General features: G+C 29.0%; 2 protein-coding genes and 2 long non-coding RNA genes across 5 annotated transcripts in view; 2 read left to right on the top strand and 2 right to left on the bottom strand.

Annotated features, from left to right (window-relative positions):
* Window positions 1-18,227, bottom strand: part of GEFmeso (Guanine nucleotide exchange factor in mesoderm) — a 54,356-nt gene that overhangs the window by 16,939 nt on the left and 19,190 nt on the right. The gene's annotated exons all lie outside the window — the stretch shown is intronic.
* On the top strand, window positions 5,153-8,192 carry LOC116415396 (uncharacterized). Its single transcript, XM_086908109.1, has 4 exons — window positions 5,153-5,187; window positions 5,512-5,637; window positions 7,068-7,317; window positions 7,660-8,192. The coding sequence occupies exons 1-3, from the start codon at window positions 5,153-5,155 to the stop codon at window positions 7,297-7,299; spliced, it is 393 nt and encodes a 130-aa protein (XP_086764235.1). The 3' UTR covers window positions 7,300-7,317; window positions 7,660-8,192.
* LOC116415397 (uncharacterized) lies at window positions 10,846-14,395 on the bottom strand. Its single transcript, XR_015292061.1, has 3 exons — window positions 14,215-14,395; window positions 13,318-13,849; window positions 10,846-12,921 (listed from the first exon to the last, which is right to left on the bottom strand). It is a non-coding gene; the product is annotated as an uncharacterized LOC116415397 (long non-coding RNA).
* LOC147657648 (uncharacterized) lies at window positions 16,263-17,702 on the top strand. The gene is made up of 2 exons (XR_015292064.1): window positions 16,263-16,607; window positions 17,485-17,702. It is a non-coding gene; the product is annotated as an uncharacterized LOC147657648 (long non-coding RNA).

The raw sequence follows: 18,227 nt of genomic DNA, 5'->3' as shown, positions 1-18,227 counted from the left end.
AATTTCTCTAGAATTATACTATAATTAAATAATAATAATTCAAAAATAAGTAAAATATATTATAATGATATCATAGATGATATCTATAAAATACGTATGATCAAAATTGAACGTTAATTAATTCAAACATACACTTATATTAAATAAATTATTCACAAAAGTTCCTAAAGTTCGAAATTAATTTATAACAAATTAGTTTAAATTTAAAATTACGGCGCAATTTGTACATGTAATATTTTAATTACCCCTTCAGGAAATTTATCGATAATATTTTTTAATTTTTTAAAATATTATCAATAACTATTGACAATTAATTCTATATATTCAGAATATTATATATCTATGTTAAGAAAATACTTATTGCTATTGATCACAATTTCTTAATAAAATTTTTTTGAAATTAATAATTATTATAGACAAACTGTTCCGTATTAATATAAGATAAAGAATAATATAGAATAATATAACAATAAATTAAAAAACAACATTTTTTAAATATAAACATATAAATATGTGTGATTTTTGTATTACGTGACATGAAAATTATATATAAAATTATAATTCTATATATTACGATTTTTATCTAACCTAAATATCGACAATTAATTTCCTATTTTTTTTCAAACTTAAAACACATTCACGTTTTCAAACTCTACATTATATTTTTATCATTCAAAATTCAAAACATCTACTCACCAAAACGATCAGCAGAAAATAAACCACGATCAAAATACCATATTTGCTGTCATCTTAAGCCCTTGTAATGGTTGAAGAAGCAATTAATTCAAACGGCAAGAAATAAATGCGCGCGCATACGTGTTATTGCAACTGTCGATCGTAGTTTCACGGAAAAGAATTATGCACTACTGTTCTTCGAAGAACAATTTTGATCACGAATTAAATGATTCACTGTTTGATCTATTAGAAGTTTGAATATGTAAACTATAACACATTCGCAATGAAATAATATTATCACAAACACTGACGAATATTTTGAAACAAAGTAATGCTATAGATTAGGTGCGCAAATTGTGTGAAGACGAACAAGTAGCAGGTAGCGCGCAGCCTTCGCTGCTCGAGCAACAGGTAGACACTGTGGAGAGAGGCGAAGATGGGAATGGAGCGAGTGTGCCACTCAGATAGACGGATCCAAATGCCGAAGAGCGGGAATGAATGTAAAGCAACGTTCACAATGACGGATGGCGCTGAGATCTTTAGATATTCAATAGTGTCATTAGAATAACCTTAAAGAATCTTTTATAACCTAAAGAATGTTTAAACATCTTATCATTTCTTAATCTGTTTAATAATTTTGAATTGTTTTTGTTTACTTAGCAAATAATTAAATTTTATTGGAAAATAATATTAACGATGCTCTGTCTCTAATATTGGTATTAAAGAAGGTTTGATTAACGAAAATAAAATGCGAATTATTTTTTATTGACAAATGAGATCTCTGGATTTTCAATAATATTGAAATTGTCACAAAAAGTTTATAAAAGGAATTTTTATCATAAATAATAATAATAGTCTAAATTTTTACTCGTGCTTTGTTTTCAAATAATTGAAAACATTGTATATTTATTGAATGTATAATATAAAAATTGTACCATTTTCGAATTTAAATTTCAAACAAAGCACAAAAATCACTGTATATTCTCATTCTTTCTACCAAATGAAACTATATCAAGAAAACAAAATCTTTCACGAGAATTTTCGAATTCTCTCTATGAAATTATGCGTTTACGAAACCTTGAAGTGTAGAGGGGAATGGACCTTATCTGTCTGGCTACACAGTGTAACGCAGTCTCTGTTATCGGTCTTATTAATCATTCAACGAGCGTAACGTGGTTGCATGAAATGGAAAGAACGTATCGCGCAATTGTACGTAACGAGAAGGTTAACAAATTATGCGGCTAAGGATGTCATCTATCAGATCGACTCGTGTTATGATTATCGCACAATCTGTCTTTCGTGTCATGCATCTCTGATGCTCTTTCAATAATTGTATAACTAACAATCTTGTTTTCATAATATCGTTCCATATTATTATATTAACATTAACATATTATTCTATATTAACTTGAATTATAAATTATTTTTTAATTATGATATCTTTGTATTGAGATTTTTATTCAGTTTAGTAAAAAATTTCAAATTATTGTAATATTTTTTATCATATTTTTATAAATATTTCACTTAATTTTATCATTTGAAATCTTATTTATTTTAATGTTGACACAAGATAAAAATTGACGGACTTCTATATTCTAAAAAAATTCAGTATAAATGATAACTGTAAGAAAAAAATATAAAAATGATAAATTTTACACTAATAAATATAAAAGTATAAGTTTTTAAAAATATAAATAAAATATTACTTTTTTTCAGTTAATTTTCTAATATCATAATTACAAAATATAAATTAAAATTTTTATTCTTATAAATCATTTTATATGCCATTTCATTTTCTATCATATGCTTCTGATACAAATTAATCAAAAATTTTGGATTTCCTGTTTTAATTTAATCATATTTTTAAAATATTTTTTAATCATTTTATTTAATCAAATTATAAAGTTTGATATATACTTGTTTTATATTCATATACTTATCTTTTTTTTACTTATCTTTCATATTTTCAAAAACATGAAGAAATAAAAATATAAAAATATATTTATAAAATTAATAAAGCATAAAATATATAAATACAACTATTTCTAAATCATTTGAAAATAACTAAATATTGAAATATTTCTTTAATAATGATCCAGATATATAAAAGTGAAATTTCACTGTTGCTTATAACGAACTCAACGATCATTTATATTTTTATTATTTTTTTGATGGTATTAAAGAAATAAAGTTAATTATTCGCGAGGTTTCGTGATGATTTCATAATTATAATAAAAAGTAGGTTGATTCGTGCAGGTAGTAGAAGCGTAGCAGGTTAGATTCAATTAACAGAGTTCTCATACGTGACTAGCTAGTAGGGATTTGCTTTCTATTGAAATCGACCATCTCGAAATCTAGCACGGAATTATCTTGGAGTTAATCGAAGGAAGCTTCATCAGACTTTCGATCTATTTCAGACGGAAACGTTGCTCAAAGTTTGCTTTATTATAATTCAGATTGTAAAGTGGATAGAGTTTTAACTGGTGTATTTATTTTTTACGGATAAATTCATATTAAAGTATAATTTATCAAACATAAATTTTTCATTTCTTATAGAAAAAAAAATGAGAATAGGAAAATATTGTAAATCGGTAATATTTGCACAACTTCTTTAGTCTACTCCCACATAGAAAATTATAATTTATTCTTCCACGAGGAACTCTGACTGAAATTCATTAGGATTCATCAATTATCTTTAAACTTCATTATACTGTAATGGTAAATACATAATAGCATAATAATATACTTACTGTACAGAAGACAGACATTTCCATATATTAAATTAAAAGTGTGTGTATATAACGAATTTTCACACCCTATAATAGTAGACACATTATACACAACACATCTTTGTTAGAACATTATGTTTTCTCATGCATAATAATAGTAAATGTAAGATAGTAAGAGAAAATATATTATCATGTTAAAATAATATTTATATTACATGAAACACACCTTTATATTATATTAGCAAATATACAAATGAGAACACTCCTTTAATGATCATTATAATAGATGTATATGGAACACATTCTTATATATGATATTAAACATATTATATAATATTTAATATTATATTTATTGTATAGCTTATTGCTGAAATATCTTTGGATCCATGCAATATATCACATTTCATAGATACATAATAAATTAAAAATATAACATATTTCTCCATATTTCATAACATATATATAATTACAATATATGTTATATATCTCTCAAAATACATCTTTATATATAAACATACTTTTCAAATGAACATTTAATTCATTATTCTCATTGTATATGAATATTATCTCTTTATTATGTCAATAAATATACTAAATTCCATTTTCTATAAACATAACTATCTATATCTCATTCTAAACATCTTTCCAGTAGTACAACATTATACTACATTCACATTGAACAACTTAAAATAAACAATTTATCATATTAAACAACTTAATTACTCAATTTGTTATCCCAATATCTACATACCATTTCCATCCTATAAATAAATATATTAATCATTACTCAGCATTCTACAATAGATAATTATATTATACAAACATTTTTTATATAGAATTCCATAATGTTGTACAAAAAAAACTTATCATCACATTGAATAACTCAATCCACCACCTTAATTGCACCCATAGGGGGGAAAAAATGAATAAACAAGAAACTCAATCATCACCACCGAGCTTTCTGATCAATCGAAAGTGCAAGCGAGGAAAAACAGCTGGTTCCAGGGTCACCGGGTTCGTTCGTTGTGAATGGACCCGTACTCGAGGAACAGTTGGTGGTGGGGGTTCAATCATCGCAATGAATTACAACGAGCCAGTCACCGAGAGTGACTCACTACGTTGCTCTAGCCGTTGCAGCTCGATAAAACTCTTTTTCTTTGCCCTTCTCGTGCCGAAGGAATTCGAGAGTGGCCGGGAACAGAAAGAGAGACTTGAGAAGCCAACGAGAAGCGGTCGCTTATGAATCACTTGAGTACGCGAGCTAAATGCTTTGTAGAAGGGACATAGTAGGAGAATAAGAGGATTTTCGTTCGTTGCTATTGCCAACCTAACGGGATTTCTAGTGGTCTTAATGGGTTGATGGTAATTCTTTGTTGTTGCAGCTGGATAAGTAAATTTTTAGATAGATGATAAATAGAAATGTTAGATAATGATATCTTTGCGTCTGGATAATATTTTAATTTGTTTCTTTAATTATAAGAATCTGGGGAAAAAGTAAATAAGTCTAGGGAGTTTAAAATTGCTAAGAGTTTTAGCAGAGATAGAAAGTATATATTTTTTATCTACATTATGGATATTTAATATATTTGTACGATTATTCTTATATTCATAAAATTTGTCTCCCTAGTTTTTATATATAGTTATAAAGAAACAAATAATAACATAAATGAAGGACAAACTTGGTTTCTGGCGAAGAAAATGCATTTTCAGTGCAGTGACCTTTAAAAACCATTAAAATTCTCAACTCTATGCTTACAGTAGAATCGAAGAACTTCGACCAGCTGCAAAAGCTACCTAACATGAAACTAAAATTAAAATTCTATTCCTGTCCCAAGCGAAATTATTACGAAACGCACTAAAATCAATCAGGTAGAGTAAACAAACCAAGGCCCGTAAAATTCGCACGACAGAGAAACTAGAAATCTAACCTAACCTTCACTGAATCTCGCATTAGTGACCAATTCCTATGTATCACTACCGTAAAGATTCATTTCACGGCGTTTCGCCAGAATTCATATCAGTTTGTTGGAGAGCCGTGAAAAATCGTAATCCACGTGATCCAGCTCCTTAAGTATCACCTCGGTTTTTTTTTTCTTTCTTTTTTCAGAGCTCTCTCGGGCCGCGCATACCGTGCCAATTATTCTCCGCACGGAAGTTCCACGGCTTGGCGTGAGAGATTGATGCGAGAGTCGATGCACTCCACGCTTATGTTTTATTCATACCTTTCACCAGGTTCGATAAGAAAATTATATTTAAAAGACGGACGCAAACTGATGTCGCGGAAAAAGAGAAAATCAATTCGATACTTGTCACTCATGGAAAGTAATATATATAGATATTATTATTGGTTTTTGATTTGCTACTTTGATTGCTTTTGTGTTTCTGTGATTATATTCTAATATATATACATATAAAAACTTGAAGAAAACTTAGGGCTACTTAATAACATTTTCATTTCATTATTCAATAGGTTTTTAAAGTGTTAAAATATAAGGAGGAAGTATATATATTGAAATTCAAAAGGAAAATCTTTGCTCTATATCCTTATTATTCTATAGATTTGCACAAAACTTCCACAGAATGAAAATAAATGGCGCACAGTGGAAAACAGAGAATGCATCCTATGTAATTTATGCAAGACCCAGAGAAGTAATTAAGTGATTGTAGGTACTAATGTGCATTTAAATATGGTCAAAAGCCTTGCCAGTTGTTATCTCAATGAAAGTCTATTTCTACGAATTGGTCTCGAGAGTACGTTTCATTGATCTATAGTATTCACAGTAATTTTTTTAATCACTTTTTCCTTTCCTTTGAAATATATACTAAAATTTGTTTTTCTTTTTTTAAATATTTGAATTAAAGAAAAAAAAAAGAAATTTATTCCATGAATTTTATAGGTCACAATATTTATATTTTTCATCTTTTAAAAATTTGATAAAATTAGTTTATGAAAAATCATAAATTTTTTTTTAAATATTTAACAACTTGAGTCCATTCCTGTAATTTCAAACAATAAAGAGATTAATTTTTCTTCGATACAAATAAAAATATACAAAATTTTTATATTTTATTATTACAGAAACAAATTAGCATTCAAAAATGTGTATTCATACCGTATAAATCACAATAACAAAGGACCATTTCTCGTGAATCACTTCTTCCGATTATGAAACACGCATGACTCGATTACTTATCGAACAATGTTAACTGCTCTGCATTAAAAATCCTTCGAGAACACTACAAATCAGAGATAACTGTCAAGGTTACCAATTTCTTGTATTTAACATTAAAATAACGCTCAACAATTACAGAGAGATATTCCATACCTTACTTTACTTTACTTTCAGAAAAAAGGAAGAGAACAAGAAAACTTTCAACGAAATCTCCTTAAAAATTTTCCTAAAAAAAAAAAAAAAAGAAATAAATAAAAAGAAATAAGATTATAAAACTAGTCAATAATATAATCTAAATTATAGTCTATTATATAGTCTATTATTTTAAAATCAATTTTATTAAATGTACAATTCGATAATTTAATGGTAAATTCCGGAAAGATTCGATTTCACGCGATACGAATTAAATTTATGAAAAAATTCTCGGATCATTACACGTTATAAGACTTCTACGACAATACAAACTAATAAAATATCTCGTTCGCAGGACTTTGCCATTATTTACAAGCATTATTCACCACGGAATGGACGTTGAAACTGTAATTTTCGCGACGAAGGCGTGTTCCACGCCTCGATTCCGTTCTCCGCGTGAAAAAACCCTTGTACAAGCTCTATATTTATCAACACGCCGGATACTTTCGACGTTGGAGTCCAAACCGACCCTCGACATTCTTAAGAACTGGAGGATGCGTGTAGTTTCGAAAGAGACACGTGGAGGTTAAAAATTAATTAATATTCAGGTATATATGTATATATATATATCTGATTCTCTTCAATAACTAAAGGATATATTATTATATTATTTGAGATATTATTATTAGATTTGAGTTTGAATATTTTTGCAAAAGTCTAAAGATAAATTTTAAATTTAAGTGTATAAAAATACTTTTAGCAATCCTTATAATTGTCAATTTTTATTTTGATTATAGAAATTTAATAATTCTTTCAATGATCTAGATTTAATTTAAGTTATATTAAATTAAAGAAATTAAAATTACTAGAAATGATGGAAATCAAATTACCTCAATGATTAAATAAATCATTTTTTTAAATTAAATTTTCCCAAATTATATCGAATATAGGTACTTTTGAAGAAATGGATTATATTTATCACTTTAAAACCTCTGAATCAGAAAGCTGTAATTATCAATCATTAATTTCATTTACCAAATTATTTCAATATGAATCAATAGGGAAATTTGCAAGAAAAGAACATAAAGTGCTGAGAAGATCGCAGTTAAATATGAATTTGAGGAAACCATAAATTGACAAAACGAATAAATTATATCGAAAGTTATAATAATGAGACAGAGGTGAAAATTTCACCTGAGAGTTGTGGACGATCGATTCGATCGTGGTTAAGAATCATATGATTCTTTTCCCGTTTTACGCCTGGCGCCAGGCCGAAGTAGGCCATCGTGCCAGAGAGTAGCACGCGGAATACTCGTTGAAGATCATTAATTCATAGAATATGGTTTGCATACAATTTCGTTTCTTGTGATAATTTTACAAATACTAAATTATATTAATAAGACATAAGATATAAGATATAAAATTTTTGTTATTTTCAATAGATATATGATATTTACTGGAAATCTTTAGAATTTTTAGTTATTATTAAAGAACATTCTCAAAATAATAAAAATTTTATGTCAAAAAGTCAAATCAATTTATTGTAATAAAAAATTTAATTATCTTATGGAAATATTTTATAGTATAATATTTTTTCTTATTGCCACTTCAATTTAATTTGTTCTTGAAATTTTCATTTTAGGGAATTGGCATTGAAAAGTCCTAGAGAATTCTGGAAAATTAATTTTTTACAAGTGTAATTAACACGAAGATTTGTAATTACAAATTGAATGGGACAGTTATTAGACTGTTAGAAGGGAAACTTGCTATTAGTAAAAGAACTTGTGTGATTAGAGATCATTGTGAAAAATAGCTCCTCCTTTTAGAATTTGTGAATATTATTAGAATCTTAAATCTCTAGAATTTTCAGGATTTCAAATTTCTTTTCCTTCAATTCTTTCTTATCTTCAAGATCTTCAAATCTTCAAATCTTTGAAATATCATTAGACACTTTGAATAAACAAAAGAATTTTCAAATCTACATATCTTTATAGACCCTAAAAATTTTCAAAATTAAGGAAACTCAGGATGCTTTCATTGTTGATGCTTTTAAATTTCAATCTTTCAACCTATTTCAAATCCAACTATTAAGATACACAAAATTAGAAAGCAATACCTCTCTAAAGGCATAAAAACCATTACTTTTCTCATCCCTAATTCCAACTACAACGTTGCAACGAATAGTTCTGTCGCTATAAACTACAATCACGCGGTTCTTATCTTTCGAACCTGTTACCCGAACCTGTCCAGGTTCACACGAACGTTCCCAGTGTACCGTACGTACGCGTATACGCACTGGTCACGTGCCGGAGCGGGTATCCTCTCCCAGAAAGCGGGGGCCCCATGCCTCGTGCCGCGGCACAGATCGACGCGGAAAAATGCGCGTGGAATAATGCGTGCAGCAGGACGGCGCCAGTGCGCTCTGCACCGCGCCCCTCCCACCCTCTCCGACGACGCCGCGCGTCTTGCGGGGAGGAGGGGTGGGGAGGATGCTCGAGAGGAAGGGTTAAGAGAGAGGCACCGATGAAGAAGCGAGTTTGTGAAAGAAGAATATGAACGTGCGGTGTAACTTGGTTATGGGGAGGGAGAGAAAAAGGTTGCGTGTAATTGAGAAAAGTGGAAGTATTGTTGGGGGGGAATGGGAGGTGAAAGGGTGAGATTAGGAAAGAGAAATTGAGGGGAAATTGTTTTGTGAAATAGAAGAGAAGGCTGATAGAAAGAAATTTTGTAATTTTTGGATAAATGAAATATAAGAGGAAATACAATAATCGAGAAGATGGAAATATTGTTGTAGAAAGTGAGGTCAGAAAAAAGAAATTGAGAAATGTAAGAGAGGAGATAGTATTTTTTAGAGAGTAGTGAACAAATGAGATTAAAAAAAAGGAAACGGAAAGAAAATTATATCGTGTTCAAAACAATGTACGATAAAAGATAAAAGAAATTGTCTATATAAAAATAAGGATACAAAGACCAAATATATAAGACAAAAGTAGAAAAAAAGATATAAATGGTTATCGAAAAGGGAAGAATATAGCAAGAGAAGAAACGAAGAAACATGACAAACGGATTAGGGCGAAAAAGAGGGAAAAATGAAAAAGACTGGAGAGACTGAGAGACAGGAGGAGAAAGACGAGAAGAAATGGTAAGAAAAAGAAAGCAAGTTGTCTCGGATGTCTGCTCGCCAGATCGTTTTTCTTCGAGCAGCGGCGCCTCCGTATGGGATTGCTCGTTCTGATCATTCTCCGCGGTGTTGTCGGCATGGAAAAAACGTCGATGAACGAACGCTGTTTTCATCAAATCCTTTCTATATATTAGCTGTCGAACAAGGAAAAATCGTTTGAATAATTTTGAACGTATCAACGATGGCATAATTAAAGATCAAGAAGAAATTCTTAAACAATGTTAACATTATTTTGAACCAAATAATATATTTAATAGATCTATAATCTATTTAAAAATTATTTGATAATGTTGAATTACTTATTGTTATTAAAAAAATTACTATTTCTTTTTACTAATATTTTTTTTTTTTATTTTAGAGAAAATAATTTAAATATAATATGAGATAAAAAGCAATACAAATTATAAATGTTATTATAATAATACTTTTTTTGGGACAATGATATTTATTGTATTATTAGAGTTACAAGAGGATTAATTTTTAGGAGAGAAACCATTAAATTTTGAAATTATGAGGGAGATGGCACTGTGACGACGGTGGATGATAGAAATTAAATTGGGTTCAATGAAGATAAGATAAATTTGTGGATCCTACTTTGCAGCAGAGATACGAAAATTGTTCTAAGAATAGCCTTCCCTAATCAAAGTCAAGTTCATTCGATAGAAAGATAGCGAGAAATTGAGATAGTCGTTACACGACTCACTAAACCGTGATGTAATTTCCAACGAATGTCTCTTCCTCTGCCTGCCTTTATATATGATTCTAATATCTTATTAAACTTCTCTTTGCTTTCGATTTTTTGCTACTTTCTACATTGCATAATATAGCAAATACTATATAATTTTATAAAAAATTACAATATGCATAATCTTCTGAATCTAAAAATTGCCATTTAAAAGTAAAAGTCATTTTAAAAAGCCAAAAGCAAAACAAAAAAAAAAAAATACACGTCACACATGAAGGCACATTCACAGAATGTTGATAACAATGAAAAGGAATTCGCTTTCGACAGAAAATTCGTAGAAAATTGTGCACGATTAAATCAAGCGAAACAACAACGAGGGCTGGGTCGAGCAATCACAGGAGCATTTACCATTAAATGGCATCGGTGTGGCTGGGCGAAATTTGTCAAGGGAAAGGGCGCGTCACTTTCTCCGCAGTCAGGAATAATTCAACCGAGAAGAAGGAACGTCGAGCCAAAAAAGAGGAGGATCATCGGTTTAAGTAACGAAAATAACTCGAATCGATTTTTCAGTGGGGTTCCGTCGGTTTCCAAAAAAGGACACAAATGCACTCTCGTGCGCACGCGTCGTTAACCTACAATTTTAAAAGCCGGTCACCTCTTTCCACCTGAACACCCGATCTGGCAAGTGGAACGTCCTGTTCACACAGGTGCACTTGGATCGAGAAGATGGTGGCGTTTTTGAAACGTAGCGTGTATTTTTCTAGTTTTTGAATTTCGCGCCAATTTTCTGGGAAATGAAATTGAATTGTGGAAAAGACAGAATTTCAAAGAAAAACTTTTGGAAGAATGAAAACCTTGATATTTGTTAAATATAGAAAAATAAAAAATAAAATTTTTTAATTTCATATTAATAGGAATTAATACTTCAATCGAGTTCTCATTATATTAAATTGTATTATAAATTATTACGAGTTATAATATTATAAGAATTTTTAATATCTACATTTATTCCGATCGAAGTTTCCATTAACTTGTTAAATAAAATCAAATTTCAAAATCGATTTATCCAGAAGATTTCAAATTTCCCGCCAATTCATGAAGGACTTGTATTCAAACTTTCTTTTTTTATAATTCACATTATGAAAGAATATTACGAGCCAGAAGCTAGTGCTTGAAGAAGGTAATACGGGTATTTTTAGTGTTTATAGGATAACAGAGGGGTCTGGCATGATAGCGTTCGATGTCAGGAAATCGCGAATAGTCTGGCTGACTACTGAATGGCTCTTTCAGCGCCTTCGACGGGACATTCAATAAATACGACAATTAGAAACGTCGCGTTCGTTCGAATGTAATTTTTATTACTTGCCAACCAGCCGGCTACTAGCGGGAATATTTAATAAATACTTGGAACATGCCCCTAATAAATTTATTCGTTTCACTTCCGAACGATTAGGCTTTCTTGCTAACTTTTCGAACAATTCTCTTTCAACGAATTTTTATAATATATCATTATTCTTATTCTAACATGTATAATTTCCACTTTACTTTTATACTTCAGGATCATTCTTTATACGATTTACTATATAATTTTTTAAGCATGATAATGAAAATGAAAATATAAGTTTTTATTTATAAGAATGATTTTTGTTAGAAATATCTTATTGTAATCAGAAAAAAAGGAATAATTTTATATACTCACTTGGATCATCCTATATTAACATTTAATGAGCAATATTATTTATACAATCGTCTATTCTTAGAAAGGAAAAGACTGGTTCAACGTCCAACCTCGTGAGAAATAGAAAATCGATCGCCGATGAAATTAGCCTAAGCACAGCTTCCGAGTAACTCGATCGGTTCGTTACGTGAAGGTTCACGTCCCCTAGGAAATACTCTCACTTTTATCCTTTTTTTTTTTTTTGTTTCCTGACAAAGGAGGAATAATGAAAGTAATGTATTAATTTCATTTTGAAATTTTAAATAAGAAAAAAGATTTATAAGGATAAAAGTTTTATAGAAATAAAAAAAGTTTGTAAATTCAAATAAAAGAGTTGTTTGTTTTTTTTGAAGATAGAATCGAGATCTCGTTAAAGATCCTGGCCACCGGAAGAATGGTGACGATTAGGATTGCTAATACCTAGAGATAAATGTGGCGAGCTAACTAATTAAGGACGCCGATAGATCACGCTTTGGCTAATGTCGAATTTTGCATATCGCCATTCTATGGGAAAGATCGATTGTAATGCACCCAATCAGCTTTGGTTAATTAGCACCCAAATTGCTCCTAAAGAAGCAACCAATTGCTGAAACACTTCCTTTATTTTGTTTTGTCTTTATATTTTTGTTCTGTGAGAAGAAAAAAAAGAAATGATGATTATAGTTGAATATCATTCGAATTAGATTAATTATTGCAAATATTTTTAATTATTTATACTGTGAAATGATTTTAATATATATTCAAATAATAATGTAATAATGAAATAGGTAGGAAATTAATATAATAAATATTATATTAATAACCCTTGATATCTGAATTTTGATAAATGTCCAAACTTTTTATATTCAAATGTTTAATTTTTCAAAATATTTTAAAAAATTGAAATTTTTATATTTCAAATTTAATATGGTTTTTTGTAAACATATTTGACAAATAATTTAATTTTGACAAGTTTTAATAAATGAAATTAATAATAATTTAAAAATTTCTAATCCTAATATCCAAATCAGAAAAAATTTTCTCACCTTAAAATATATCTTTAATATCGTTCCAAGTTCAATATAAAGTTATCCCATTAATATAATATGATAATGATAATTATTGTTTCTTCAAAGTGATTTCTAAACTGACGATCGATGACAATAGCTGCGATGACAATAAAGTTCACTGAAAGACCAGCCCAACGATTATCCTTCGTTATCAAAGCTAGTTATCCCGTTGATCCATAAAAAAACCAACGATGGGTGAACGTTGCAATTCAATTGTTTAAAACCTACTTGCAACTCACTAATTGCAAAACAAACGCGCCGATTCCGCGTAAATGCGCGTATGTGCTTTCTAATTACACGCGTCAATCCATCGTTCCACCACATTAGCTCCGTCAAATATCACGAATGGAATTGCGGTTATGAATTTAATTCTCATATTTAGCGTGAAGGAAAATAGCATGGCGTTTAATCTTCTTTTCTTTTTTCTTCCTGTCGCAATATTGTTGCCTAAGAGATATCCGAGAAAATGAGTCTTGAATGAGGTTAGGAACATCAATTTCTTGCATAGCTAAAAATTATTATACAATTTTTAATTTTTCAAGAATCAGTTAGATCCATATTCATAGATCAAAAATCAACTATATTATAAAATTAGAACAAATAAATATAATAATATTATACTATGATATTACAAAATAAAAATTGTCATATCAACAGATTTACTATTAATACGCCATCTACGATTTAAACGATACTAATTGAAGGTTAAATATTATAACAACTAATAATATGAATCGTCCTGTACAAAATAAAAATGTCTTTGAATCGACAATATCTCAAATTAAATCAGATTATTTAAAAGCGTATGCTAATAATAAATCCGACATCTTTGTCTCATTTCTATTATTAACAATCGACCTTAATTTCACGTACAGTTCGAAAATGTTCGTCGCGAGCGCCGTAGGGCCACAGTTTCCAAGTAGTCACTGGTTACCATCACGTTAATCGTTCTCCCAGTCTTACGTATATGTCTAAGAACAATGACAGCCAATTGTCGTAATTAGAACGTTGAGTTTACCGTACGAATCAAACGCAGCTGTTCGCTCGTGCATACGTATACGTATATGTGATGCATGCTTGCAGAAATTTTCGTAGAGAACAGGCGCCCTCTGCTGGATAAACCGATCCCTTCGCATCCGCCATTTTTCATCTCTAAGTTGATATTTAAGCATCTTTGGGAAATGTTATATATATAAATATATTTTAAATGTATATAAAATTTAAGTGCATCTTTTAAAGATTTAATAATATTTGAATTATTGAAAGTTGATAATTTTTTTATTTTAATTTATTTAATATATCAAGAAGATATTTTAAAGAACTCGATTAATACGAAGCAATATTATATATAACCTAAAAATGATCTCCTTTTAAATATCTTTGATCTAATAATAAATTTTAGTAACAAATTCTAAAGACAGACACATGCATATCTCAATTATTTATATTTTAAGAACGAATACATTAAAAATATTTTTTAATTTCCAAAGTGAAATTTAAAATTCTTTCCAGAATAATTTCGAAATAAGAAATAACTAAAACCAGCATTAAATTGCATCACAACACTTCAAACTAGGAATTCTAACCTCGTAAAATATATATTTCATCTTGCAACATAGACAAAAATAAATGAAAATTCATGAATTGATTAAATTTCTATTTCCTAATGTGAAATTTGTTTTATTTCCTTTTCACTTTTCAGCAAAGAGAATAAGTAGTGAATATTCTGCTATTTTGTAACGAAGAAGTCGATTGTTATAACGAAGGTCGTGGTGTTTCTGGCCTCCAACGCGGTACTCGTGGCTTTTCGTCGGCTTCCACAGAGATATTAGCTAAGCGAACGGCTACGTACATATATGGAGGTGAAACAGCCGGTTCACAAAGGACATTCCATTCCATCTTACGCTAGCTGCATTAGCTTTGAACCACCATGGTCCCACAATCAGAAGGTTGAAACGTGTGTCTCCAATAGAAGAATTCAGAGCTTTCATTCCAAACAAGAATTTTATAAAGAAAAGAAAAATTTTCATTAACTTTCTAATTGAATTCTATTCATTTTAATTATTTAGAACTTGATAAAATTTGTTGAATAGAATGTATTGAAATATTTAAATATTTAAAGTTATTTTTTAATTTTAGTAAAATTTCTTAAATGGATAGTCAGAAAAAAACAAGATTCGAATCTACATTTATAAATTTATAAAATTTATAAAAAAATTATTTAAAAAAATTACATCTAAATGAAAAAAAAATTATATTTGATTACTAATATAAGGTTTATACGAAAGGTAACTTAAATTAAATACAGAAGTACTTTTGTTAAAGATGATTAAAAAAAAAATATGGATCACTAATAGTTCTAATTATCAATATTTCTACTTTCACATTAACAATTTAAATAAATATGATTTCATAAGATCACAAGTTTGATTCAGTAATCTAACTTAACCTATATTTACGAATGATCCGATTTTTATTAATCTTTAGTCATTATAAAAATCAGAATTTCTTTGTTTCGTAAATTTCACGCCCAAAAATTTATTTAAAATAATCTTAAATAATTAACAACAATGGAAAATAAATTTTTCATTTTTTGTGATATACAAAAAACTAAAAAATATTTTTAAGAATCAAATACTTTTAAAACAATTAATATAAAAAATTAGAAAAATATAAAATTTCTAAAAGAATAAAATCTAACCTACATAACATTTTCATTAAATAAAAAAACTTTTTTATTTTAAGAAGTTTCAAAAATATTATATATTACAGTCCTAAATCGAATTTTTTATGAAAAATTTGATGAACTATGACAAATTCTTTCTAATCTTCACCGAAAATTTTCCATAACACATACGGTATCTTGTCTTTAGTTGTCGATTGCGAAACTTATGTTCTGTTTACAACGCAGCTTTCTGACCAGTGTGTAATATATGCGCGCGTGAAAGTGGTCGTCGTATTCATAGTCGAAGTTGTCGTAATGTCATAAAGGGAAGGAAAAAAGACAGACGCGTTTAGTAATGACCTAATATTAAGTCGGCATTAAATTTGAACGAACAGAGACCGTCTAACGATACCGAACACCAAGCTATTCGATATTGCAAACTAACTGGCAATGGCAGAGATTCTCGTGTTCGATTAATCGTACACAATTATTTATGTGACAAGAATTTAAAAAAAGAAAAAAGTGAAAAGTAATAATAAAAAAAAGAAAAAATATAAAAATAATAATAAAGAAAACTTTTTTCGGTGATGTTAATGAATCTGTGAGTACATTTATATATAATTACATAGCTAACCTATAAAATTTTATCCCAATAATGTTACCAATTTGATTTTGATCCGTTATTACATATTATAAGTTAAAATTTTTAAATCTTTGAAATATTCATTACGTTTAATTATTTATTCATTTGTTTGTAATATAACATTTTGAATACACTTTTATTTTTCTTTTTTCACCAGTTTTGATTCTATTTAATTGGACAGAATTAATTACACATACAGGATGTTTAAAAAATAAAGTTTAGAAATTTAGCCACATTGCCTATCATGCGGTATACGCCACATGCTGAACTTTCTGTTCTGTTGTAAGATTATTTTCGTTACTAAATCTGGCTTAACATGTTTTGTGAAATCATGCATTGATGTTTAAGTATCAATAATTTTTGTTTCATACTAATTTTAAGTATTGTATATTTTCCTTACCAAAAATGACTTTTGCAATCTTATAAATTAGTTTCACGTTAAGTATATATATATATATATATATTCATAACATAATAGAATTAAAATAATACTGAAAAAATGCAAATATAAAATAAGATAGAAATATTTGAAAATATTAATATTTATCAATGTATTATCAACATCTTTTAATTAAATGTCATTTTTAATTAGAAAGTAACATCTTATCATTAATTTATTTGAATTAATCAACATAAAATAGTTTTATTATAAAGATAAAAATGTATCTATTATCGGAGCACTATTTATTAAATATATATAGAAATCATTACATTATATTAATAGAATTTTAAATAAAATTTAACATCAATAAAATAGAACTTGATAAAAATCATATAATTCTTTGTTTTTTAATTAACAGATAATCTTATCTCCTTTTTTCTCCCTCCCTCTTAGGAAGTATACTAAGTGGGAATGTCGCATAGTGGGAGAATTGTGCCGCGTGATGGGGAGAATCAACTCGGTACTTTGCCTCAAGGGATTGAAATCTTCGACGCAGACTATAATCGCCACAATTTGCATGCAATATTAAAACGTTCATGCTAATTATATATCGCGTATATAATAAAAATCTGGAATAGAAAACATTAGGTTCATCGAACCAGAGAAGCTAACAGAGGCTAACGTTCTCTTTTCCCAGAAGAATAGTGGTAAAAATCGTTCGCCTTTGGAGTTTTTCGATTTTTCATCGGTTGCGACAACACGATCCCAGTATCGATGGGACGAAATTAATTTGCAAACAATCGCACGAATTTTCACTGTGTTAAAATCACTTTCTCCCTTTCTGCCGTAACTCTGTTTCTCGAGCTTTCTGCCCCGCGATTTTTATTTCTTATACGAATACATGTATTCACTTTACGAAATTCAGCATCATTTTTCAATCTTCATTCGTGAAAGTTCCAACAACAATCACGCATCGACACACACGTATATATATATATACACACCGCGTTTGAATTTCGACGCTTATAAATCAAACCTCTCCCCCTTGAATGCATGTTTTAACGTATAAATATCAATTAACGATCGAACGAACGAAGAGAATTGTTTTCCAAGCGTCCAATCGAGCGTAACAATGAACAGTATATTAAAATCGTATGCACGCAGCTAATTTCTCATTCTACCGGCTCATTATGTCC

Source organism: Apis florea, unplaced genomic scaffold (genome assembly GCF_048593485.1).
Source record: "Apis florea isolate Af1SG1 unplaced genomic scaffold, ASM4859348v1 contig_3036_pilon, whole genome shotgun sequence".
Taxonomy (NCBI): Eukaryota; Metazoa; Arthropoda; class Insecta; order Hymenoptera; family Apidae; genus Apis; species Apis florea.
Note: the sequence above shows the minus strand (reverse complement) of the source record. Positions and strands in the feature narration are given on the sequence as shown.